This window comes from Salminus brasiliensis, chromosome 7, assembly GCF_030463535.1.
Source record: "Salminus brasiliensis chromosome 7, fSalBra1.hap2, whole genome shotgun sequence".
Classification (NCBI taxonomy): domain Eukaryota; kingdom Metazoa; phylum Chordata; class Actinopteri; order Characiformes; family Bryconidae; genus Salminus; species Salminus brasiliensis.
In genome coordinates, this window is record NC_132884.1 from 17,399,465 (window position 1) to 17,426,381 (window position 26,917).

Here is a 26,917-nt window from a genome sequence, read left to right on the forward strand (position 1 = left end):
TTCTCCTTTTAGCTGCGCCATGACATGCAATCTAACTCTGCACACACAAATGTGGATGGGAAAGGCTCACCAAAATGACTGGTGGCTTCTGCGGCACGGCTGCAGTGGGAGTTTGAGCGGAAGATGTGGAAGATGTGAGAATCGTAATGTTCTCAAGAGTTTAGACACTACTTTTCTATCAGTGGCCTATGAAAGTATGCACTTACAAACCCAGTTACCACTAATTTGAGAAAAGCATTGTCATAGCAGCACGAGATTCATAACTGAGATATTCATTACGTATGAGATTTACAGCTATTCTGTGTATGAGACGACAGCACACGCAGCACTAAAAATGCTGCCTGAGAAAGGGTAAGATTTATTGATATTCTTTGTAAACAAGCCTTCCTTCCTGTTGTGACACATGCACAGCTAAATGTATAAACACTTCCCGCCTTTCTCAGAATTTATGTGCGTGTTGTTCAACCCTGAAACGACAAAAAAAAAAAAGTCTGTCTGTGGTGAACAGAAAATATTGGATTAGAAACTGAAATCAAAACAGATATCACATACGCTACCTGGTGGGTGACCATTAGAAGCTTTTAGACTGAGCTTCACTCAGTGTCGACCTCAAGCAGGATGTTGGACTGTGACTGATTTGCCTCTGTGGAATCAGCGGAGTCTGTGGGTTGTTTTCCAGGTTGCCAGATTGGTACAAGGATGGATCATCTGACAGGTCTGGGCCAGGCACTGAGACATGAGTTACCTCTGGAACGACTCGAGAGGAGTTGGAGTGAGAACACCTAAGATCAGAACTCTGAGTAATGTCCTGAAGCTCTCTGGATCTCTCTATGCTGGACAACCTTGTCTTTAAACGAGTGACCTCTGACTCCTGAGGAAAAAAGGTTGTAGCTAGCATTGCTAATTAAGATTCTAGCCTTAGTGCTAGAACTTCTCTTATGATTAATAATGAACAATATCCATCACTTTATGTGTTTGTGTAGGTACATTTATATCATGTAGGCTTGGATAGTTGGATGGATGAAAAGATGGATAGGCTTATGGTGACTGAAAACTCCCTTACTACTCAACTTGATACTTGCTATTACATAATTCATGAAACAAAAATTAACCACTTGATATACATACTCCAGCTGTCCTAAAACTAAATCAGGAGGCAAGAAATCAGGCTCTGTGCTCCTTACACTTCTAAACCATTAACATAAAATGTTCTAAACCAACCCAGATGCAGGCTGATAGTCAGTAACGGCAGTAATCGGGGTAGAAAGACAGCCTGAGGTTACATTACTATGTGTTTCAGGCAGGTCATCCAGCTCAGATCAGTGCAGTGTGTGTCCTGACCTTTAGCAGCAAAGCCTCACTGGTGTGCTGCAGGAGCTGTTCGCGTGTGTGCAGTTCGTCCAGCAGAGAGGCGCTTTTTTGGTTGGCCTGATCAAGCTGAGCTCTGCTGTGCTGCAGTTCTTCACTCAGATGGAGCTGAGAACAACGCAGAGTACTGGCCACACAGTCCGAGGCTTTCAGCACATCACAATGACTCTCCTGCATTGCACACAGCTGATACACAACAGACACATCACAAATGATTCAGTTACTCAACTAGAAATACAAACAGGTAAGATGAAATCTCAGAGCACAATATCTGTGAGAATATTATTATTATCATTGTATTCTACTTAATGCAGAAATATCTCAATAATTCAATGTTTACATGTAAAATTATTTTGGTGTGAAACGTTATGGTACTGTGCAATCTGACCAATGAACCTAGACATGACATGAGTTTTATGTCATGTAAATGATGAAATAGAGACAGATTTGATAAAATAGAGAACAAACATATTGGGTACAACACCCTGCATGTACCCTTCCATGATGAACTGTTTTGTAAATATATGTTTTAGTCCAAACTCTCAAAATTCTCAAACTATCAGAAAACAATGTGTCAGGAATGTATTTGTTATTGTGTACATCTGTGTATCTGTGGTGTAGCTTTTAGATGTATTAAACCATTCACATGTTGGTTCTTATCACCGGTGCTATACACAATTATGGTTCACACTGCAGAGATCACAGCTGACTCCCAACACAGTTCCATTGTGAATACCTCTGCCTGGTGCTGGGTCCTGAGTGCGTGAAGTTCTTGAGTGAGTGTTAAGACAGTCTTCTGCAGTCTGGATTCCTCCTGTGAAGCTCTCTCATGTAGCTTCTCCATCTTCTTCTCTACACGCCTTACTTCCCTCTCCTACAACAACAACAACAACAACAACAACAACAAGAGGCATAAAAGATCTGCAGTTATGGTTACAACCTTAAGCAACCTAAATCTGTGATTGCTTTCTAATTAGGTCCAGGTCGTTTATTGCATAAGCTGTACTCTCACCAGTAACAAGGTAGATGTCTCTTGTTCATGTCACATAGCTTGGAATGTGTGTCCACTGTGGTTTAGCAAACTGGCAAGAGAACTCTAACTAATTACCATCTGTGAATACAGTTTATCTAGAGGTAGAATTTATACAAATATTTTACACTTTACTCCACCTCAGCAATGAAGGCAGGAGCTTGAAAAATATTCATACTCCACCCATGAACTACCCTCCACGATCATATTATCCTCAGGCTCAAGTCGAGAGCTGTCTAGGCCTGACACTTCTTAAACCTCTGAGAATGTCTCTTGGGGCGTCTTCTCTGCACTACTTTTCTGTCTAGTCATTCTTTTAAGTAAATTCCTGTTACCTCATTAATAAAGTTGCACAGGAACATCCAAGCTAATTCATATCAGTGCAAACGAAACTGCCCACAACTATGCAATATTTGTCACCATTGCACCAAACCACCAAACACAGAAAACATCTATTATCTGATTATTATTAAAAAACATTTATTTTCTGTGTTTAAATGTAGATACTTTTTACTTTCAAACGCCTGACCTCCACTTTTACTTCAGCAAAAGTGCAATGCAGTATATATTCCTACTCACTTACATGGCCCCTGTACTCAATACACCCTGTGCACTGTATGAAAATGAAGTGCTGCTTTGATATTCAGGGGATTAGGGGCAACAGACAACTGAGTCTGCATACTGATACTGGCTGTATGTGAATCACTTTATGAACGCAGGGCTGAATCCACAGTCACAGTCGCAGATGACTTCTTCACAATCCTCCTACAGGTTTTAGAGGATTGCATAAGTGGTAGTAATGTAGCTGTCTAATCCTGTAGTAAACCATCTGCCTAATCCCACACAGCCCTTTTTTTTTTTATTTAGCTGACGGCAATTAGCATTGACACACTAGTGGAGATGATTGACGTGACTGGTGTGATTGTGTTGTATGTCTGTGTGCTGATGCCACACCTTTTCTTTGACAAACTGAACGCTCTCCTGCAGCTGGACAGTGAGATTCTCACAGTGATTGTGCATCTCCTGTAGCGCTACAGACATGTCCTGAAGCTCCACCCGGCAAAGCTGCAGCTGCTGGGTCTTATCTTCTACATCCTGAAAGGAATATAGTAACTATATAAACATTCCATCTACCATTACAGGTGACACATTATACATTATATATTTTACATATTTTTTTCCACAAGTTAACATAGTAGCCTGTCTTATACAGCTTTTTCAAGCACCAACACTGAAATAGCCAGGTCTTAAACAGCCCTCTTCAGAATGGGTTTGAGCCTAAGTACCTGTTTCTTTAAATGACAGTGGGCCACTGCTATCCCCCCCCCCCCTCTTTTTTTTTGATAACACCTTTTGGTTACACAAATTCATAGACTTTACTTCTAACTTTAATATCATTTGTCCCTGTTTGCTCTATTAGTGAAGTAAATGAATATTTACTTCACCTTGAGTTCACATCTCTCTCTCTGGTAGGAACTGCAGATACTCGAATTGTGAAACTGTGGAAAAATATTAGGATTTACCAGCCAAGTTATGTACCATTCATATGATTACTTCCATGGTTAGTAACATAGTGACCATCATTAGGAAACTACATTAAGATTCAATTTGCATCCTGTATGAGCTGTATGAGCGTCCCACGTTTTTCAAATTATATTGCAAGACATTTTTAATACTGCAATATATGGATATGTTTTCTATATTTTACAGACACAATTGAAGCATCAATGAAAAGTTTAGAATTTGCACTTCTGATCATGTATCTCAGCGAGAAAAACTATTTTCCTTGATATGCCAGTCCACTTCATTTCAGGACAGTTTGAGACAATGGGCTTCATAGGTGTGTATGATTACTGAGGCTGAGGCTGAAAACAAGAATACCAAGAATAAACAAGAAGAGACATTGCTCAAACCTTGGGATTACCAAAATCAATTGTGTGCAATATTATTTAAAAGATAGAATGCACTGCTGAGCTCATTGATCGCAAAGAGACTAGTAGGTCAAGGAAGACCTTCAACGCTAATGGCAGAAGAATCCTCACTAATCATCAGAGAAATCCTCAATTGTCTGTCCAACAGACTGGAAACAGCCTCCAGGAGGCAGGTGTGCATCTGTCATAGACTACTATCCACAGAATACTTCATCAACAGAAATACAGGGGTTACAATGCAAGTTGGAAACCACTAAACAGATTGGCCTAAATATAGTTGGCAAAAATGTACTTAAAAGGTCCTGCAGAATTCTGAAAAAAGGTCTTATGGACAGATGACACCAAGATTAACCTGCATCAGAGTAATGGAGCAAAGCGTAAACAATGATCCAAAGCATACCACCTCATCTGTAAAACATGGTGGTGGGATATCGTGGCTTGGGCATGTATGGTGGCCACAGATACTGGCACACTTATCTTCATTGATGATGTAACAGATTTGTAACAGTAAAAATGTATACGCAAATACCTTCATGAAAGAGTATAAGGGTATTACAGGTTTAACCCCTTAAACTGCAGCCATTTTATTCAGTTTAATCAGTTATTATTTTATTTGATTAAAATGACAATTTAACTGGATACAACCTGAGGTTACTTCAACTGCATGTGTGTCTTTTCATTTTCCTGTAATTAAGAGAAATCACTGCAACTACCGTTATTCTGTAGTAACTTTACATTTTAAAGGAACTATTAAACTAACCTGTCAGTTATGTAGGTATTAGAATGAAGAACTGAAGGGTGGGTACACATACACACTGTTATTTTTACATTTCTAAAAATATAGGCACTTCAAATGATTCTTTGAGCAATGAGCCATAGGAAAATCACTTTTGGTTCCTTGGTTTGATAACCTTTCACTTTCGATCCTATTTACATTAAGTGAAGATTAAAATAAAGGTAAATAAGGCATCAGATTTCAACTGTTAAGCAGAGGGGCATAACAAGGAAAATGTGTCTTTGTCTCAAACAGTTTTGAAGGCACTGTATATCACTGCTGTCCAATGAAAAACATGTATCTCCATTTTGTCCGTTTTTAGTTTTCTCTGTTGTTTAAGCCCTGTAACTGCTCTGTACACAGTGTAAATAATTTAGTAACTATCTGTAAGTTCTGTTGTTATATGAGTGAGGAACTGAAGTGTGGAACCACATACAGACGTTTGGCGCCACAGGCCTTATTGTGCAAGCTGTTCACTTATTAAAGATAAATATAACTTAAGGAAACTACAGATTCACAATTTTCTATTCCTATGCTCAGCCATGCATTTCACTGGAGATTGGACACTCATTGTAGAGAGTCGTGTAGTGTAACTGCATTATGAAGTGAAATGAAGGTGAATAGGACAAGATCAGGCATGCAGACAAAACCTACAAAAATGCGAGCAGGTTTTGAGTCTTGAGTCATTCAGCCTCTTACTTAACACTTCGTACCTGTTGAATGGTTCATTCCATAAAGATACATAATGATACACCTCTAACACCCACTCAAAACCTGTGCTAAACTAGTACTAGCAAGCCTTGCAGTAAGAAACATAACCCTACTCAGGGCTTGTGTACTGTTAAAAAGCTGAAAGAGGTGTGCTGAATCAGATAAAGCACAAGTCATGATTAACATGACACCTCAACTTTACACCCCAGAATACACTGAGAAAATAGAAAATGCTACATTGTGGCTCAGACTTGCTTGCACAATGTAAAACGGTAGAGACTGTAGCCCATCTGCTGATTGGTAATTTGCACTGGCCATTCTCTACCCCAGTTGTGTAGAAGGAGGGGCTGAAATTGAGTTGGGCTACAATCAGTAACTGTAATCTTAAAGTTGACCCAATATGGTAGCAGACATCTCCAGATAGGGAACATAAACGTGATACCATATTTCTTTTGGTAAGTCTTGTATAACACTTTGAGAAGACTGTGTCCCTGTCATTTCCTCACAACGTGAGGTTTCCAACTGAGCACAGTCCTTTCCAAAGGACTGCAAAACAGCTTCTGAAAGCAGTTAACTCATAAGCATCAGTTTTTGAATACTGGGATGCTTTGAACTGCACTGCTAATCCAGATGATGTGCAGTTAGGGAACAGACATAATTGGACACATTTACTTTTTCATGCACATGTGAGCCAGTCAGCAAAAACTGCTGAAGCTTTGTGAGCAGAGATTGTGTGGCAGTTGCTAAACTGCCACCAACAAAGTTTGGGCTTCAATGCAATAAACAGTAATTTGGTGTTTATTGTACTGTCCATGTTCTTTCATTACCAGAGCAGACTATGAGATTTAAATCTATATGACTTATAGTTCAAACTGAATACTGGTGTGTAGAGTTTAGGGAAGCAGTGTGCCGAATACAGGGCAACAATGATTTATATCTCTTTTTGTTTTACATGTGTGAGGTCTGTGAAAGTAACTGCTAAGGGATAATTGTAGTTAACTGGAGGCTGTAAAAAACCTTGTAGCTTCACTCCTCCACACATTCCACACATCGCATGGATGTCACCGATACTCAACCAACAGAGGCCCAGCTGTCCTTTATCCAAACCTAAATTATCTTCATCTTTATGGTTTGTGGCACCAAGTGAAGATTTTAGTGAGCGATTGAGCCAGTGCGACTGAGCCAGAGATAAAACGGTAGGCTGTGCTTGAAAAAAATCTAACATAGGCCTAACGATCCCCAGTCTGTGGTTGGAAAGTACAACAAGTGCCCGCATGACTGTGACAGAGAGTCGTGAAAGAGTATAAGGGTATTACAGGTTTAACCCCTTAAACTGCAGCCATTTTATTCAGTTTATTCAGTTATTATTTTATTTGATTAAAATGACAATTTAACTGGATACAACCTGAGGTTACTTCAACTGCATGTGTGTCTTTTCATTTTCCTGTAATTAAGAGAAATCACTGCAACTACCGTTAATCTGTAGTAACTTTACATTTTAAAGGATTTTTACATTGTTATTTTTACATTTCTAAAAATATAGGCACTTCAAATGATTCTTTGAGCAATGAGCCATAGGAAAATCACTTTTGGTTCCTTGGTTTTTACATTAAGTGAAGATTCTTTAGACCTTTAAAAAAAATTCTGCATGTTCACACATACCTATTAAAATTCTGCAATTTCCTTCCTTTATTCAATTTTATTTTATTACACACATGGTTCTTTATGGAACAAAAGGACATAAAAAAAGTCAAAACGTAAGACAAGGCCAGACTTTGCTAAGCTGGCTGTTGACTTTAATTTATCATCTATGATGTGAACTTTTTTTTACCTTCTCTAAATAAACCGACAAAGCTATTAAAGTTTTATTCTTTCATTTGAAGCACCTTTATTTTTAGGAGCAAATGTTAAGACTTTAATTCATAGGTTCAGGTTGGGCCTGAGTGGAGTGCTGATGTAGCAGTCTTAATGTTGCATAAACACAGAAGTGACATAGGCTGAAGAACCTGTTCCTCTCATCATCACTGGTCTATTGTCAGTGTGGTGATATTTTTACTGTCCTGCTTGAACTGGAACAGTGTGGACATAAACCAAGGGCGTTGATGGTACTAAACCGACTACCACACTCAACTGGATGCAGTTCAACATGATACAAATAAACTGTACTGATATTCATCTCTGCTAACTAGCAAAGATAGTTTAGCTTAAAGACAAACATAGACTGTCCGCTTTATTAGAAGCCCCTCTTTTGCAGCATCTTGCTGCTGTCCATTTAAAACTAGCCCATTTGTGGATGCACAATTTGTGCAAGCCATCTTCAAGCCCTTTATCACTTGCCAGTTTTTGACCAAAGAGCTGAATATTTGTGGGTGTCATGTTGCCTTGTAAGTATTACACTCCCTGCGTAAACAAGGCCACCCCTGAAACTCTGGAGCAAATAACGTGTTAGGGAAGCAACAAAGAGGCCAACAATCACTTTGAAGGAGTTAGTGGCCAAATCAAGCCATTCAATGATCTCAGAAGCTCTGTACCTTTTACTGAAAGGACATTTGGAGTTTGTCACAAAGTTTTGTGGTCGGATGAGCTGAAATGGAGCTTTTTGACCAAAACTTAAAACATTACATTTGGCGTAAACTGAACACTGCCTATTCTTATTATTCTAATAGTGAAGTATGGGGTGGTGGCAGCATTGTGTTATGGGGTTACATTTTCCCAGTGGGGCAGCATGGGCAGCTTGTTAAAATAATGGATGTTTGTTGGAGTATTGTCCAGGTAAGGCTTTGTTCTAGATTCTGTATTTGGAGCACTGCTGTGAGTATTTGATTGAATTCAGAAACAACAGCATTAGTGAGGTCAGAATGTTGAATGATCACCACCCCACCTCATCTCCCAACTCATCCCACACTCCCCAACATATTCCAAAAGTACTGGATGGAGCACCATCATTCCAGATAACACAGTTCCACCACTCCACAGCTCCATCCTGAGGGGCTTTATACCCCTCTAGCCCACACCAGGTATTAGGCATGGTGCCAATAGGTTCATGTTTATCTGCATATTCTATTGGCAATACTTCTCTACAGGGATTAGAGTGGAATAGGCAAGCTGTGTGCATGTGTACATTTGCTGTATTAGAAATGGGTGCAACTTAAAGTAGCTGGGCATATTAATTAGAAGAGGTGTCCACAAACATCTGGCAAATTACCTGCTTCAGTCTTAGAAACTAAAGCTTGCAAGAAACGTTTCACTTTTCAGCAGATCTCTATCCAATCCAGAAAGCTGAACCTATAACCATACCTGTTCTAGGCTCTCTTTCTCCTCTAGCTGAGCTTCCATGACTTCTAGCCTCTCTGTTAGATACTCAGTCTGTCACACAGAGAAGGGCAAAAACGCAGACACAACACATTACCTACAGTGCCCAAGCTAAAGAGAATTTGGATATTTGCAGTGACCCATGAGGCACAAAGATCAGGAGGATTACTCTGAGGTCTGTATAGCTGACCTGTTTGGTACTTTCTGTGAAATCTCTGGCTGACTTTTCCAGCGCCCCCTGCAGACAGGTTAACTTCTGCTCCATCTCCATGGTATAATCCTGAACAGATATCTTCAAGTGACTTAGCTACACGTCATGCAGAAAGACAAAGACAAACACATTCACCAGCTGTGTTGAACACAGATGGAATCTGGTGTCTGCCTTTAACCCATCTGTACAGTAAACACACAGACACATACACACTAGTGAACAAATACACACAGTGAGCACACATACCCAGACATGCTGCAGTACCCAGGGAGCAGTGAGGGTTAAGGGACTTGCTGAAAGGCCCAAAGCCAAACAGTGGCAGCTTAGTGAACTCGGCAGCTTATTGAACATGCAACTCTGTTAAGCTAACCACTGAGCCACCACTGCCTCATTAAAAGGACATTAAAAGGAATAGGTCAGTGGAAAAGTTAATGTTGCTACCCTGGGATGCACCGATCATGGCCAAATCTGATTCTAATTTCTACATAACCAGATTTTTCAGGCCAATTTTGATTAGCTCTTCTTTTTTTTTATCTGGGCGCTCACTGTGTGGGTTTAATGAACACAGGACATTTTATTTCTTAAATAAAAAAAAAAAATAAAGCAATTGCAACACAAGCCCCAACCAAAATAATAAATTGGCCAATAACCGATTGCTTCTTTGCTGTATTCTGATTTTAGCCGATTCCAACTGTGCATCCGTATGGCTTTGGCCAATTGAAATATTTCTGGAAAACGGTAAGATTCTGGCTTCCATTCACTTTTATTTAGCATGTTGGGTCAACCTACTTTACTGGAACACTGGCGGCTCAGTATGAAAACTGCATTAACGCATGTACAGAAGAAGGTAATGTATGTGTTCAGAGAAACCTCATGTGTGCTTTGTTGAAGTTTGTCATCAGTTTCTTTCAATGCTTCATGTTTGTCCTCAACTTCTTTCCTCATGTGGTCCAACTCCCCTTGTGCTTCCCTTGAGGGAATGAAACAAAAACAAGGACAGGATAACACATGCTTGTGACACAAAGTAAACCCCTCGAGTGTTTATTTATATATCTTTCAACATCTTCAATATCTGAGGACTGAGGAAAAGAATATAATCATTATAAAATACAGCGGGAAGTAACCACTGAAGTCCACTGAAACAAATATATAACCATAAACAGACCAATAACATTCTTTTTAAGGGCCCAAATAATAGAGGACAGTTTTTCCCGTAGCTTTTCTGAGGTAAAGCAGTTCACCCCTAGTATGTAAAGTCAATATATGGATAACACAGGCTATTCTAGCTCTTTTACATATTTTCACCTATTCAGCTTATCACAGTTTAGCTTTTCCCTTTCAAATTAAAGTATTTTGAGTGACAAAATACAGGGCAGCCAATCCGGGGAGAGCTTGATTATTTTATATCGGTCTTAAAAGGTGCACTAACAGAAATATTCTGTTTGATTCTAAGAGATAAAAAAGGTTGGAAAACTTGAACATTCATATGAATATTCATTTATGGAATATAAAACCAAACAAATGTTATAAGTAAACCACATGGACAGTTTTTTTATGTTAATCAAATCCTGGAAGGGGAGGGGGTCACGTTGTATGTTTGCACAATGTGAAGGACATTATCCTCTTCTTCCAGAAAGTAATCATTTGATGCTCACCTGCACACGCTTTTACACTTTTAACGACCAATTTGTATCACTGAATTACTCACACTGACAAGCCTTTGGTAGAAACCTTGTTCCTGTGAGGACTTCATAACCTTTTGACTCTCTGAGCCCTAAGGGCATGAAGGCAAATGTAATGAAGCAGTGTTATGTCTTGGCAGGCAGAACAGGATGAAGACGTATGAACAGGCAACGATTGAACTCAGGGATTTATAAAGTACATTAAGGACTGGAGATGCCCGCACAGCTTTGGTTCATAAGAACAATATGAAAGATTTGATCTTGAGGATATAGTGGGGAAAACCCCACCAATAAAATGGATAACATGGAAATATTTTCTTTTCATAATGTATAAAACTGGAGGGTATATGAATGGTTTAATGAAGAAAGTGGTATGCTTTACATATGCCCTAAAACTGTGTGGTACATGAGAATATGTGAATCTAGTTAATACCAAAAGAGTGAAACCTACTTATAGACTTACCAGTACAACACAGGTGGATTTGCACTGCTGTTTTGGTGACTGTGTGTTAGAATTGCACAGCTACAGGCTTTGGATTTAGCAGAAATGCTATCACACAAGAATGTCATGTATAATATGTGGCTGGCATAATCATCTGATGAGACGCTCGACATGTTTACCAGTGATTGTTTTAGGATTAGTTACATGGCATTGTGTGCAGTATGTGGTTTAAGAGAACCAAATAAATCAATACAACACTTGCCTTTACTTAAGTCACTGCTATAAACTGTACACCACAACAACAAGGCTAATTACAGGCCTACCAGCCTTGAGCCATAAAACTCCAGTAGTTCACATCATCGCTTGTGACATTTGAAGAAAAGAAAAAATAAAAAAGGTACAGATTTTCATGTAAGGTCTCAAACAGGTCGACTAGCACTGTTACAAGAAGTGACAGAGCATTTTACCATTAAGACTTAAGTGTTAGTCTGTATCTTCTTTCTGTGCACTACATGATCAGAATTCTGTTGAGAAGCTTGACAACCACTGATTTATTCTTAACACAGTTTAAGAACATGGTAAGGTGATCAGAACAGAAGCAGGCCAACATAACACTTCAACCTTTTCACATGGTTTGTATCTTACAAGCTTGTTCGATTGTTCTGTATGTTGTGCCTGTGTCTGCTCTATAAGTCTTTATAGTTTTAGGCACAATTCTATTATAAAATAAGTATGCTAATCAATGTGTACTGTCCTAGTTAAATAAATAAATAAATACTAAACACTAAAACCCAGCTGTTTATTGGCACACAATTATGCTTTGAGCATGAAAAACAGAAATAGCATGGTCAATACTAGAAGCTTTACCCCTTTTTCAAGGACATGGTGTGGAAATGGGGAAAATCACACACATCAACAAGATCTGTAAGTCAGTGGTTTGTTGTCAAACATTGTGAAAACAGAGCCTGTCCTTGCAACACAATTTGCTCAGACACAACCCACTCCAATGGGTGTGGAATAACCAAACCATGACCACAAAAAGCAGAAATGGCACTGACACGATCAGAAGCTTTACCCCTTTTTGGAAGGCGTGGTGTGAAAAGGAATGAGGGTGGATATCATATACAAGAGCAAAAACGGGGGCAAATTTTACTTGTGTCTGCCAATAACAGCACAAATAGTCTTGGTTTGTGGTTAGTGCTGGCAGGTGAGCAGGGCACAGGTTGACGGTCAGGATACTTTGACTCGGCCTGCAGCCTCACCTGAGCTCTGCTGTGAGTTTCTCCATGGCGGCTTTGCGCTCCTCTGCTTTCTGCTGGGAGCGGTGTAGCTTGTCCCGCAGGGCCTGCAGGTGGTCCAGAGTGTTCACCAGTTCGCCCCGCACAGTCTTCATCTGACTCTCCAGCAGCTGTGTGCGGTGCAGAGAGTTACGCCGGTCCCGTTTGCTGCGCTGGACCTTCTCCTCCAGTTCAGACACTGAGAGAGTTAGAGAACAGTCAGAAAAACAGTCAGAGAGAAAACCCCACTGCTGTGACTCACAGTGCCATCAGAAAGGAAGGAATGTGAGTCATGAGTCAGAAAAGAAATGTGAGTCATAATGTTACTACTTTTTAAACACAGTATATTCCATAACGTTTTGTTGTTTTTATTTTTATTCTCTACATGTAGCTTTACATAGTGTGAGCATTATGCATGAACCAGTTAATTAAAAAAGGTACTCTCTGAAATGGACCAGAAAAAAACTAAACACCACACACACACACACACACACATATATATATATATATATATATATATAATATATACAATATTTTTAAATATTTTTCCGCTGCCTGACAAAACCTTGTATGTCAATTTTGCAGTTTTTCACTTTTTGACATAATTACAATAGTCAGTTATTTAATTTTTACATTGTTAGAACAGATCAATGTTGAACAGATCAATAGAAATGCTCCAAAATGACTGATGAAAATAAAATCCTTTGACGTCTATTGAAAGTATTTTTCCTTCCTGTAAAGTTGGTATTTTGAAGATACAAGGTTTTTGCACAACAGCAGCCATATATTCAAACTCTATGTATTTTATTTTTATTCATTCATTTATTTATTTTACATTTGTATTATTATTATTATTTTTAATATTTCACCCATTCTCTCTTTTTGTTATACTGTTAGAATACTCTGCTGTACTGTTCTAAAAGCAGTACACGGTAAGTTCAGTGTATTGCCCAGCTATTTATACTGCTATTCTATACTATACTCGGTTGCACTATGTGTACTTATTTCTGTATATTGTGTCTTACTGTCTTTCACTTTAGTACTTGTGCAACAATTGTATGTACCATGCATGCTGAACCTCTGAGTACAGTGTTGTGCTGTTCTGGTATAATATTAACAAAATGGAATTAAATGGGTGAATTTGCTAAAAAAGTGTTACTGAAGATGCAGGCTGCATGCAGCAATCTTGTCCGGTTATATCATGCCCATACATCTTGGGCATTAAAAAAAAGGAAGAAGAATTACTGGGATACAGACCCATGGTGTCCCCGCAAGCTTTTTTTTCTGTACCCTTCTCACTCTTCTTGTCCAGCATTCCTTTGGTCTCCTGCAGCATCTTCTCCATCTGAGCTAGTTGAGAGGCTTTAGCTCCGCTGGCTCTGCGGATCAGCAGCAACTCCTTTTCCCTCTCGCTCAGCTCTCCACGGTACTTATTCATGTCCTCCTCCAGCTGCCTGCACAGCAAACACCGGCACAGAGGGTTGCAATCAACAGTCCCACAACACAAGCAACGTGTGGATAACTCCAAGTGAAACTATCCACACAAAAAAAAGAAAAAAAAAAAAGAAAGAAAAAAAAAAAAGAAAGAAAAAAAAAAAGCTAAGCAGTTATAGCGCTATTTTATTTAACCAGTGACCCGCACTATATCAAATGGTACACTGGTGGACTAAGGCACAAAATACTTTACAAACATTTGTCTAAAAATCGCCACTGCGCATCAGTGCTGTCTAATATTTCCCTCTAAATTTATGAGCTCTCGGTGAAAACCACTCCTTGTGATCCTCTCTAACCGTTCTCTTCAGTCAAAACAGGAGGATCTTCCTTATATGCCTCAGACCCGTGACAAAATTAGCCAGAAACCAGACAAACAACTGCTAATAGAGTCTAATGATCACAGGATCTGCCTCATATCAGGCCTCCAGCTAAATGGCCTTTTAAACTGCTATATTTATTAGGAGAAAAGAATACAAGGAACTACACTCTGGGCTTATCCGATACTCATCAATGCTCCTCCTATTCTCTTGTTTTTAAACACGCTGGGATATTAGCATACACATATATGAAAAACATTATTATCTAGATTTCTTTAGATCCACTAATGTGTACCAGGTTTTAGAATATGCATTAGTTAATGCACCCACTCCAAAGTTAAAAACTGACCCAAATGCAGGCTATTCCCAATGTGGAGTCTTCTAATTCCAATACGGTATTAATTATTAATTAAAGATTGTGCTAAATTCATTCAACAATGTTATTGTCTACAAAACCAAATAATTAGACACACAAAACTGGTAATACAGTGACTACCTGATTCCAGTGTGTTTATAATGTAGATTTTTCTCTTGATACTATATTGAAAACAATCCTTAAATGCATTACTTTTCCACTGCGTTTTGAGCACTGGACACATGACCCAAACTCAGAAACTAATGCCTGGAGGGAGAGCACTGTGTCCTTATTCACTATCCAGAAGAGAATCTGTCCTCTGTTAAAATGCTCTCTCTCTCATATGGCAGCTGGATAACAAAGAAGCTCACTCACAGATAAGCAACTCTAACGCCTGATCAACCCACAGCCACCGCTAGACACATCTCTCACATTAAGAAGCATGTGTACAACCTCATGGGTGATGGTTGATGGGTTTTTGTGAAACTACTACACTAAACTAATTAACTTTTGTTCTCATGGTTTATATATTTTCTAATACATGTTTATATTATCATCAACAACATTATATTCTGTTCATATAAACATATATTTCCATTAAATGCCAGTCATACAAAACCAGTAGAAATAATTTAAAAATTAATAATATTTGCATATTTCTTTTTGCTTTTGGAATAAATTGAGGGAACACAGTACAGTATTAAGAATGCAAGACTGTCAAGAACAGAAGGCTGAGGCTGCAGTGGACACAGGCTCAGCAAAACTAGACAGCTGAAGACTGAAATAACATATCCTGGCCTGATGAATAACATTTTCTGCTAAGGCATGTAGATGGTAAGGTCAGAATTTGGACAACAGCTTGAAACCATAGACCTTATTTTCCCAAGTTCAGTTCAGGTTTGTGGAAGTGGTGTAATGGTGTGGGGAAGGTTTTCTTGGCGCAGTCTGAATGTGCCAAAAAAACATTGGCTACCTTCAGCGTGACGTACCATGTCACAAAGCAAAAGATGTATATCCATGACAATTAGTTCAGTGTTCTTCAGTGACCTTCCCAGTTTTACGATTTACAGCATAAACATGCTGACATTTTAGGATGCAAGGATGCACCAGAATCTGCAAGAAATGTTTCCGACATGCCATTAATGTTGCTGTTCTAAGAGCAAAGGGAGACCCCACCTGGCGTTCGTATGATATTCCTAATGTCCCTCATACGTGAATCAAGAAAATATATTACTTTTTCAATTTGTGTGTCTCACATGATAGAGCTAGAGAGTTGTGCAGCCTCTGTCTGGCGTCTCTGGACCTGCTCCTCGGCTAAGAGGGCCCTCTGCTCTGTCTGCTTCAGCTCGCTGGAAGCCAATGCCTTTTCTTTCTCCAGCTGTTTCTCCAACTGGGTCACCTAACCAAGACAAAAATCTGACTTGTTTACAGCGGAACACAAAAATCACATGTACTGCAAAATGTTTCCTAAATGACAGCTAATCTTAAATTGCCCGGAGTGTAAAAACACTTCTAACAAAGTACACTGGTTCGTCACATGAAGGTCTAAAATAGAAACCATTTTAACTTGCTGAACCCTGTGATTTGACAGCGGATGCATCAATTTAACAATAAGTTCTGTCATAATGATAAAGAAGAGGTTTGTTGTATACCAAGAACTAGGCTATTTGAGAGGCTGGATTTTGGATTGGTTCATGGTCATATGGTGGCATGTCTTGAAACTGACATACCTCAGTCTGTTTAAAAGTGAAGGGGGTTTTTGAGGATATGCTTAATTTGAGATATTCATAATAATTTTTTGGTTTTCTTCTCTAGTGTAGAGAAGTGTTTGACCATTATGTGTGGAAACTGGGCCCTTATGCAAAATTTACTTGGTGAAACACAATTTCTTAACAGAAAAGAGGCCCATACCTGTTTGAAGAGCAGCTCCTGGCTCGGCTCCAGCTCCTTGATACGTGTAGCATTCTCCTGCAGTAGAGTCTGCTGTCTCTGCAGGCTGTACTGCAGCTGTAGGTTCTGCTCGCTGGACCTCTGACAGGCCAGAGCACTGCTCTTCACCATCACCTGCAGAGCGTCCATCTAACACAGACGTACAGAGCAACAAAGCTACATGGCAAACGTGTTCTGCACAATTCATTATCATTAATTTAGTCCACTTACTGAATTGCAATCGACAATCAAATCTAATTCCTTTTACTGAGTGTCGCGTACACTGAATTCAAGACACATGGTGACAGGCTATGTGAGTCACAGAGAAGGCATGTGTTTGCCTTCCCAGGTTTTAGCTTGCATGTGATGGGATGCTCTGTAAAAGAAGGAAGGACTTCTTGCTTGTTTTAAAGACCACAACGCAATATTTTTTGGATATGTTCAGTTGTCTGAATGAGCTGGTTTATGGTTCAGTTTTCTCAGGTCTCAGCGACCTGGCTTTTTACCTGGCTTCTTTGAGGCTAGCTCATTCTCAGGAAATGAGGAGTGAATGAGGATGAACGCATCATACCTCTCTGTTTTTGGATTCCAGCTTATGCTCATACGCATCCTTAGTTTCCTCCATCTGCTTCTGACAACAGCTCAGCTCCTCCTGGCATGAGGACAGGGTTGTCTCCAGAAACTTTACCTGCAGTAGCACGAACAGAAAGGCATGAGCGCAGATGAACAGACTGCTCAATAAAGTAGGGCTGGGCAATATGACAATAATATTCTTTGTGTGATGAATTACATCCCAATCTGCTCTTCTGAACATACAGCGTTGTCAGTACTTCTACAGCAGTGACCAACTATGGTTTAATTCAGTTTTTAAGGTTACAGAGGATATAGTGTTGCAGTAATTTAAGGTTGATGTTAAAAGTAAACAGAAGTTTAGTTTTGAACAGACTGGAAGACAGTGCTAAGATAATTAGGGGAAGTAATCCCAATAAAAAATATAAATAAAACCTGCGCAGCACATTGGACAGCCTGGGTGGTCAGGTTCCTCAGCGCCTCCTGATCTCGCTTATTATTATCTTCAGCCTTCTGTCAATGACATAGTAAGCAGTGCTTTTTAATCAGAAACTAATCAGGGAAAAATTACCTGATTATCACATTTATCTTCATATAATCAGTCTCAGCCTGGTGTCAAAGTGGGTTCCTTCTGGAACACAACTCTGCAATGATTCTTTTTCTTATCTAATGCCCTGAATTCATTTTTTGAAGGCCTTGCTAATTAGTGAGTGAGCTGAATCTGGTGTGTTTAATGAGGCAGAATGCTGAAGTGGAAACAGTGTATTAAGAGGTTATATTTTTGACACTTTGTACATACACAACTTACATTTAACCGAACTTACATTCGACCAAATGTCTATTAAATTCACTTTAAATTCACTTATTATTTTCCCAAATCCCTAATCTGGAGCCAATTTTAAGAAAGTTATCCTAAGAGAACCTCAGAAGAATATGCCAAACGGAGGACAAAAACAGAATCTACTAAACATTAAAAACCCCTACAATTTCTTGGTGCATTGCTGAAGCATTGCTGCAGAACAATTTCTCTTAACTTTATATATTCAGTATCAGGTTGAAAACAAAGGCACATTTAGTGATAATGTATTTTTTAAGATACTTGTGAATTCAGCCCCTGGTTCTTACCCTTACTCTAACTTTAATCTCAACCCAAAACCTAAACTTTACCTTGGTCCTAAACTAGCCCTCATCTTAATCCTAACCCAAACACTGTTGTGCTCTATATAATCTATAGGGGCAAAGTCAGTGTTTTCATCCTGGGCAAAGTCAGTGTGTTCGTGCACCACAATAAATGGTTGTAATACCCTCACTGCACATATGGGTTTTGTAAAAACAATAAATAAAAGTGTCAATTAGAATCACTGCAGATCACCAGTTTTCCCTCTCCAAAGCCATTATCCCCTGCACATAATGTAGAAGAGTGGTTGTTTTGTGCAGAAACAGTGACAGTATTGAGAACTCTGAGGCTGCACTGTCGTTGCCACAAAGGTAACTTGTGTTTGTTTGTGCTTGACCTGGCTAAGCTGTGCAAGGGAGGTCTGCAGTGAGTCTGCTCTCAAGTGGGTCTTCTGCTTCTCTTGCAGTGCTGTAGACAGAGCTTTCTCCAGATCTTCTATCTGAGTCTGCTTCTGTCCTAAAGAGACATGCAACTAGACACAAACAAAACACGTTTGTTTTTTTTTAAGAGTCTCAGGAGTGGGGTCATAATTGTCAGACCAGCATATCAATTATAATCTGAGGAGAATATGAGGAAACACAACACAATTTTTATATAACCCATCATCCTAAATATAAACTAACTGTGTCAACTTCAAGCTAATTTGAGAGGTTTGAACTGCAGAAACTACCTATTTCAAATCCTGCAGGCAGCATCTCAATTCCAGTTCAAGTCAGAACTTTTGACTAGTTCACTTCAAAACCTTGCTTTCATTCAGGTGTATATTAGCTGTTGTGCTTCACATTGCTGTATAACCCAACCCAATCTACTTTAGGATTCATTTTTACAAAGTCTCTTTACAAAGTCAGGATCTTATAATACAGATAGATCTGTGTTTGCCTGCTTATTATGTTCTAAAAATGTACAAATACACACTTACAAACACAAAGACGTCTTCAATCCAATGAAACACACCCTAATGAAAGTTATCTGAATTTTTGCAGCACTCAGACCATACCACTTACGGCCAAGAACACACTGATCTAATAGATAAGTCACCACATGACTCAGCCAGAGTGGTTTAGGCACTCTTACATAAGCATGGACCAAATTTGGAGTACAATGGGCTGTCTTTCACTGGGTGGGAAAGATGGAGATAGGTGGTCAATGTTTTCATCCAAGCACTGCAGAAGGTTGCAATATACAAAAGAGGCCTCTAACCAAAATCACTGAGCTTTTCACAGTGGGCTGTGAGCTTCCCGGCTGCAAAACTAGGATTTTGTTCATTCACTGTAAATATAAATGTGTATAGGCCTTCACTGTATTTCTCAGAGCTGTAGAAAAGGAAGAACTAGCAAATATGGGGACAGGAGTGAAAAAAGGCATATTTAAATTAATCAAAACCCAAAGACAATAAATTGATAAAAAAAAAAAGGTTTGCTGTGTACCAGTCGGATTTGATCCTCCAGCTGTTTACACCTTAAAGTGTGCTGCCTCTGCGACTCCTCCAGTGCCTGCTGGTACTCACTCTTCTTTTCATCCAGAGTGCTCTTAAAGTGCTGGACGCTATAGCTCCTTTCCTGAGCCCCACACACAGAACCAATCAAATCAAAACATGTGAGGTTGACAGAGCAGTTACTGGAGGTTTAAAAGATAGAAATAAATCTTTACCAGCAGATTTCTCTCCAGTTCTTGATTTTTTTCCACAGTCAGCGTGCAGTCTAACACTTTCTCTTCCAGCTGCTTTTCTAATTCATGCAGTCGCACAGTTTTCCTCTTTACCTGCAACACATAGCAAAGTCCACCAGGGGGAAACAACAACAACAACAAATCACCACCACTAGTGAAATACTGCCGTGTATTCTATGTATATTTTATCAACCTTGTCTCTCCATTTTTGCTGTTCATCTTTAACATTATTTAAATCTGGAAGTTGTTCTTTACACTGTGGTCAACATGTCATAATGAATGGATCAATAGAAATGCTCAAAAAAAGAGAAAAGAAATAAAATCTTCTTACATTGTCTTGAGCTTGGAAAGTTTGTAATCTTTCCCATTTTTCACCACAATTTGAATTTGCCCTGTCCAATTTACAACCAGTAATTAAGGAGTTAGGACTCTCCATAACACACAATGCTTCCAGTGCTGTTAGGATGAAAGCAAGAACATGCTTTATGTAAGTTAAAAAATCTGAATTGCCACTAATGCAAAGTCACTGTACAGCTTAAAACGAGAACGAGGAGAACACCAACTGCCAATTCTGTTACATCAGACAACAGACGGCCACATTAACTAGCTTCCTAATCCCTACCCACCTAGAGAGAGTGAGGGGGCTTTCTCTCTATCCAACTACCAACATAATTATCTGTGTTCTCTGGGATTTCCAGGTATAGATGGCTGTTGCATCACCAGGGATCACACAGCCATTTTCCAAAGATAGGGCTGACACTGAGACAGCTGGACAACAATATGTCTATAACTTTCATTTCTATGTTTCTTTTTGTTGTTTTTTTTTAATCATCTTGCTTTTTTTTTTACCAAACTAAAGTTGACCTGTTCAGGTTCTGGTGCTTTAAGGTGCTATGATATTGTATCAAATGTATTAAGTCATGGTCAATATTATTTCAGGTTTAAAAATCACCTCTTTGTCTCTCTGGCTAAGTTTGGAAGTGGTCTCCTGCAGCTGTGTGTGGAGCTGCTGGACACTCTGCTCTTTTTGGGTGAGATTGGCCTGCAGCAAGGTGTTCTGGTCCTGAACCTGATACAGGCGCTCCTGCTGCTCGTGGTTCACTTCAGCTAACCTGGTCCTGTCTTGTTCCAGTGCATGAAATGCTAGCAACAGCTGCTGGTACTGCTTACCTGCTCTCCAACACACACACAAACACACACACACATTGATTGCCTACCTTAAGCAGGGACAATGACTTGCATTGTCTGTTACCTTGCTTGAGGTTGGGGAAGCTGCCAGCAGGTCCAGGTGTGAGTAAACATGGATTTGCACACAGCACTCCATCTACACCCTACACCAAACACACAATACACCACGTTTAGACACCTTTTCCAATAAAGTGTGTGTGCAACACTGCCAAGCTATGTGTGTACAATAGAGAACTACAGAATACGTTTTAAACTTGTCTTAACTGACCCAGGTCGTGGAAGACTCAGGAAGGGCTGGTTAGTTAGCTGATTAGTTGGGTCAATGGGTCAGAGCAGGCACAACACCGAATTATGTAAGGCAGTGGGATATTCCAGAAGCAGATTTAGGAATAGTGATACACCAAATTCCACTGTTTTGTGTTTTGTGCCTGATACCAATTTCGATTTGTGGATTTAGGTTATCTTACATAATTTTGGCCTTCAGTTTAAAAACTACAATCATGGTCAGAAATGTACCTACATTTACATCATGGACATAAATAGAGGGCAATAGAGGGCTTTAAATAATTTCTATGAACTGTTCTTTTTCTGGGGCAGAACAAATGACAACATATATATTAATTGAAAAAAGAAGAAAAAGAGAACCCCTGCTTTAAAATCAACACCTAAAATTTGCAGCTGCCCACATGACCAAAGAAAAGTTGCGCACTGGTTTTGTAGTGGAACTGCTACAAAGAATAAGCAAAAGCTCAAGCCAGACAGCTAGACCTTACCTTAGTCATGGCCTTTAATTATTTGTAAATATGTGGAAAAGTTGTATTTCCTTTAGATTCAAACTCAACCCCTACAAGACGGAGCTGCTGTACATCCCGGGAACTGCTGGACCAAGAAACGATCTTGCCATCACCTTTGAGAACTCACTGGTCACTCCTTCTACTGAAGCCCGAAGCCTGGGTGTAGTGATGGATGATCAGTTATCGTTCTCAAGTCATGTTGCAAACGTAACTCGGTCCTGCAGATTCCTCCTGTACAACATCCGGAGAATTCGACCCTTCCTCTCTAGAGAGGCCACCCAGGTCCTTGTTCAGTCTCTCGTCACTTCCAGACTTGACTACTGCAACTCTCTTCTGGCTGGTCTCCCTCTGCGCACCATCAGGCCCCTGCAACTCATCCAGAATGCAGCGGCACGGGTCGTCTTCAATGTCCCAAAATTTAGCCATGTCACTCCACTGCTGCATTCTCTCCACTGGCTTCCTGTAGCTGCCCGCATCAGATTTAAAACCCTGACGCTGGCCTACAAAGCCAAGAACGGACCAGCCCCTCCGTATCTGATGGCAATGGTCAAAAGCCGATCCGCACCAAGAGCCCTTCGAGCTTCAAGTACGGCTCGGCTTGACCCGCCATCCCTCAAAATCCGCGGAAGACAAGCGTACAGGCTTTTTTCTGTCCTGGCACCAAAGTGGTGGAACGAGCTGCCCCTGGGTGTCCGAACGGCCGAGTCACTCGCTGTCTTCAAACGCAGACTGAAGACCCACCTCTTCAGAGAGTACTTGGACGAATAGTTCTATGGTCGCCTTATTGTCTTGTGTTTAGCAATGTCTAAGCTTAGAGGAATCTTTTGAATCATTAGTCTATTCTAACTAGCTAAGGCTTTTCTTGGGTAAATAGCAAAGCACTTTGTAAGTCGCTCTGGATAAGAGCGTCTGCTAAATGCCGTAAATATAAATGTAAATGTAGATCAAGAAACAAAGCGTATTACAGCGTCGGCTAACTGATAACGTCCTGTTAAAAATACAGAACGCAGTCACATCTGATCAATATCTGACCCATTTAAGGAGGTCTCTATAGGTGCCAAGACCAATCCAATAAGCTCACATCTTGAATGTGCAGCAGGCCGAGTATGGCCTCCAGGCTGTCCAGCTCAGCTCTGCACTCCTCCACCTCTCTGTTTCTCTCCTCCAGATGCCGCTCCTGTTCTCTCCCAAGAAGTCGTAGGTCCATGCTCTCCTTACTGAGAGTTTCCACCTCCCTTCCTCCCCAAAACAAAACAGTAACACACAGACTAAAAGCAATAATTCTCATCATTGAGAAACACATCACTGTGGGTACCTGATGTTCTGGTTGGTTTGTTTGTTTAATTCTGCCTTTAAATCCTTTATGTCGTCCTTTAGCTGGTCCACCAGTTCATTCTTCGCAGCAAGAGTATCTTGTGTCTCCTTCAACTTTGTGTCTACTTCTCTGTAAAGCATGATATGTATGAAATCTGTAATGTATGAAAGGTGTTAAATATTAAGTACATATAATTCAGATATCTTTTTCCTTCCCTAACTCTAACCTGTGTGACCATCTAAGAGACTCCACTTCGGCCTCTAGACTTAAACGTTCCTCTGCCATCAGAGATGCACTGGTTGCTTTAGATCCCAGCACCCGCACCTAGCAAGCAAAGAGCAGTCAATACACATTCAGACTGAAGCGGTTACATTTTTGATGATCTGCATAGTGTTAATGGTTTTGAAGAAACCATAATTCTCCTGGACTAGAGTGTACTTTGGTTTTGTAGCTAGCCAGCTCAATCTGCATATCTTCTAGCTCGCTAATAAGCCTGTTGTTTTCCAGCATCAGTGAGGCTTTCTCCTTTGCTGTGGTACTGAGCTTTCTCCTCAGCTGGGCGTTTTTCATCTCTAGTTCCCTAGAGGAAAGGGCTTGAACCAGTAGATCCTGTCAAGAATAAAAAAAAATATATATATAAAAATAAATAGTCCCAGCTAACATGATCAGGTGAAAAAATTAGGACACCCAATGTATCTTCATTTCTTTTTACGCCATTAAACATTTAAACATTATACCTTGGTCTTTATTTTAACCATACGGAGATATGGAAGTAATATAACTAAACAAATAAAGTGAGTCATGTCCTGATGTTTTAGTTTTTTTTTTTTTTTTTTTTGACAGCAAGGGCTTTCTCTTGGCACACCTCCCATGAAAATCAAACTGCAGTCTCTTTCTCATGGTAGATGACATATTAGGACTGCTGGAGAATTGATTGTGCATCTTGCTTTCTACTCTTGGCCTGAACTAGCTTGGATGGCCTGATCTGGACAGTTGTTTTAAAATGTCCTCCACTTGTTTTTCCCAGACAGAGAAACGGCGGATTTCTAATTCCTTTTAAATATGCTTATGCACCTACAACCTTCTTATTGAAGGCCTCAGAGAGCTCTGCGGACCTCATTAGTCAGGTGATACCACTTACTTAAACAATGGAGAGCAAACCAAACTAAACGTCTGAGGTTTAAATAAGACTCCTCCAAAATATTCTCTAATGATGGGGTGGGGTGCCCAACTCTTTCCTCACAAGAAAATCGAATTTCTATTCATTTGTTTCATTATAAGGATCCCCATTAGGTGCTAAGTCAAAAGCCATTATTCTTCCTAAGTTTAAAGGGAAAAAAAAGGAAAAAAGGTAAATAACACAATAAAATTTGATACACTAGAAAATAACAACAGACAGAAAAGGTCTATTCTCTTCTCTCCCACTGTCCTACAGCACCGAAGTATCTTCCAGTTATCCAGGACCTATTTATGTAATGGATCTTTATTAATAGGTTGTGTTTTTTATTTTTATTTTTATTTTTTACATTATTTTGCCACCAATTTTGAGTTCCACTACTTTAAGAGTTACTGTTTGACACAGTCAGTTTTTGCTCTTGGCAATTCAATGTGCTTCATTTGTTGTATATGTTTATCAATTATTTAAAAAATGTCTTCATCAGTTTTGTTATGTTACCTCCATCTTTCAGTGTTGATAAAATAAAGATCAGCAGTATATGCTTAAACATGGCAAAAGATTTTCTTGTCCTACTTTTTGTCCACTTGGCTGTAGGTTCGAGCACTGAGTCCTGGTGACCCCAGTGTGCTCTTCACTGCTCTCGCTCACCCCCAGTTGGTAATTAATGGATGAACCGCCTCAGAGTTTAAACATGAGGTCAAACCCAAAGGAGACAGCCCTACAGCAGCTAGCTACATGGCTGTTAATGGGTAGTACTAACTTTACCTGTTGAGCCTCAGTGCTCTCCTGACCCTCCTGACCCTCCTGACCCACTTGACCCACTGTGGCAGACGCTGATGCAGAGCAACACGCCCTACGGTCGGCTGTCATGTCCGGGGTGTTGGGAAGCATGGAGGTCAAAGAGGACTCCCTGATGAAAACAGTTAGCATTAGCTCGTTAGCTACAGACACACAGAAGTTCACATCATCAGGTTGATAGGGCTCTAGCTAGGTGTTTAGCTAATACGTCATCATATTTGTGAAACCTGCGATCATTTTATACGTGTTTTTTGGCGCTATCTATCTCTAGCACCGAGCACTGTTAGCAAGACAGCTAAATTAGCATATTAACAGATTGCTAGCTAACTATCTGGTGCTAGCTAACGACAAATGAACTAAACCAGCTAGCTAGCTTGCTTATTTGGCCACATTTGCCTCATAAAATGAAAATGCTCGATGTTTTAATTCCATGTTGTTGGTAAAATGACAAGGGAGCTTCTTACGCTTGCAAGCTAACTTAGCTACAGCTAGCGTTAGCAAATTATGCTAGCTAGCGCTAACCGAGTAGCTAGATACTCACATCTGTGTGGGCTGGTTATTCCCGTTAGTGGTGGAAATCGTTAACGTTAAATCTTAATTACTTTACTGTAAATGTGTCATGTTTATAAATGTAGTACTTTTATCATTTGGACAGAAGGATCATTTCAGTGTGTGAAGCAGGTTGTCAGGTTTTCTGTTGCCATCCTAACGGCCATCACTGGCTTTACCATCAGAGCAGCTACATGACGGACACGGTGCTGAAGAGCCGGACTAAGGACTAGGATTATTAAATTCATAAAATAGCTGTAATAAAGAAACAATAATTAATAAAAAACTAGCTATAATAAAGTAAAAACAAGACAAAATAAATAAAATAGCTATTACAAAATAAAAAAACAATATTGGCTATACTAAATAGAAATGGCTATAATAAACAATAGCTATAATAAAATAAAAAAAGGATAGATATAATCTATCAAAGTTTTTAAATTAAATTTAAAAGATAATTTTTTTTTTACTTGGTTAAGCTAAATTTAACATATTTACTAGACTGAAAAATAACCTTTAAAAAAATAACAATTGTAATTCTTGTAATTATAATGTAATTATTCTTGTAATTGTAATTATTATGTAGAAGCCTACATCTCCTTTAGAAATGTTATACATGAATGGCTAACGTAATGTGAATAAAATACATTAATGAAATATGTATAAAGGAAAAATCGGTCATAAACTAGTGCCTGCATCCTCATAGGGATCAGTATTCCAGACATAATCACACACACACACACACACTAGTCCTTTTTTTGAGGACACCATAACTTCAAGCTCAATTTCTTGTACTTGTTGCAGGCCGGCTTTATGCGCTGTATGGAATTGAGAGTTTATTAGAGCA

The 26,917-nt window shown here is 39.5% G+C and overlaps 1 protein-coding gene across 1 annotated transcript; it reads right to left on the minus strand.

Annotated features, from left to right (window-relative positions):
- Window positions 1-571: 571 nt before the first annotated feature.
- LOC140559607 (uncharacterized) lies at window positions 572-25,593 on the minus strand. The gene is made up of 20 exons (XM_072683152.1): window positions 25,489-25,593; window positions 23,985-24,155; window positions 23,773-23,870; window positions 23,547-23,675; window positions 23,313-23,466; window positions 21,499-21,580; window positions 21,202-21,422; window positions 18,919-19,053; window positions 17,840-17,917; window positions 17,406-17,522; window positions 16,162-16,304; window positions 13,997-14,193; window positions 12,725-12,938; window positions 10,209-10,308; window positions 9,318-9,434; window positions 9,113-9,181; window positions 3,353-3,493; window positions 2,105-2,242; window positions 1,342-1,476; window positions 572-871 (listed from the first exon to the last, which is right to left on the minus strand). Exons 1-20 carry the CDS (start codon window positions 25,591-25,593, stop codon window positions 572-574), a joined length of 2,844 nt encoding a protein of 947 aa, XP_072539253.1.
- Between the last annotated feature and the right edge of the window lie 1,324 nt (window positions 25,594-26,917).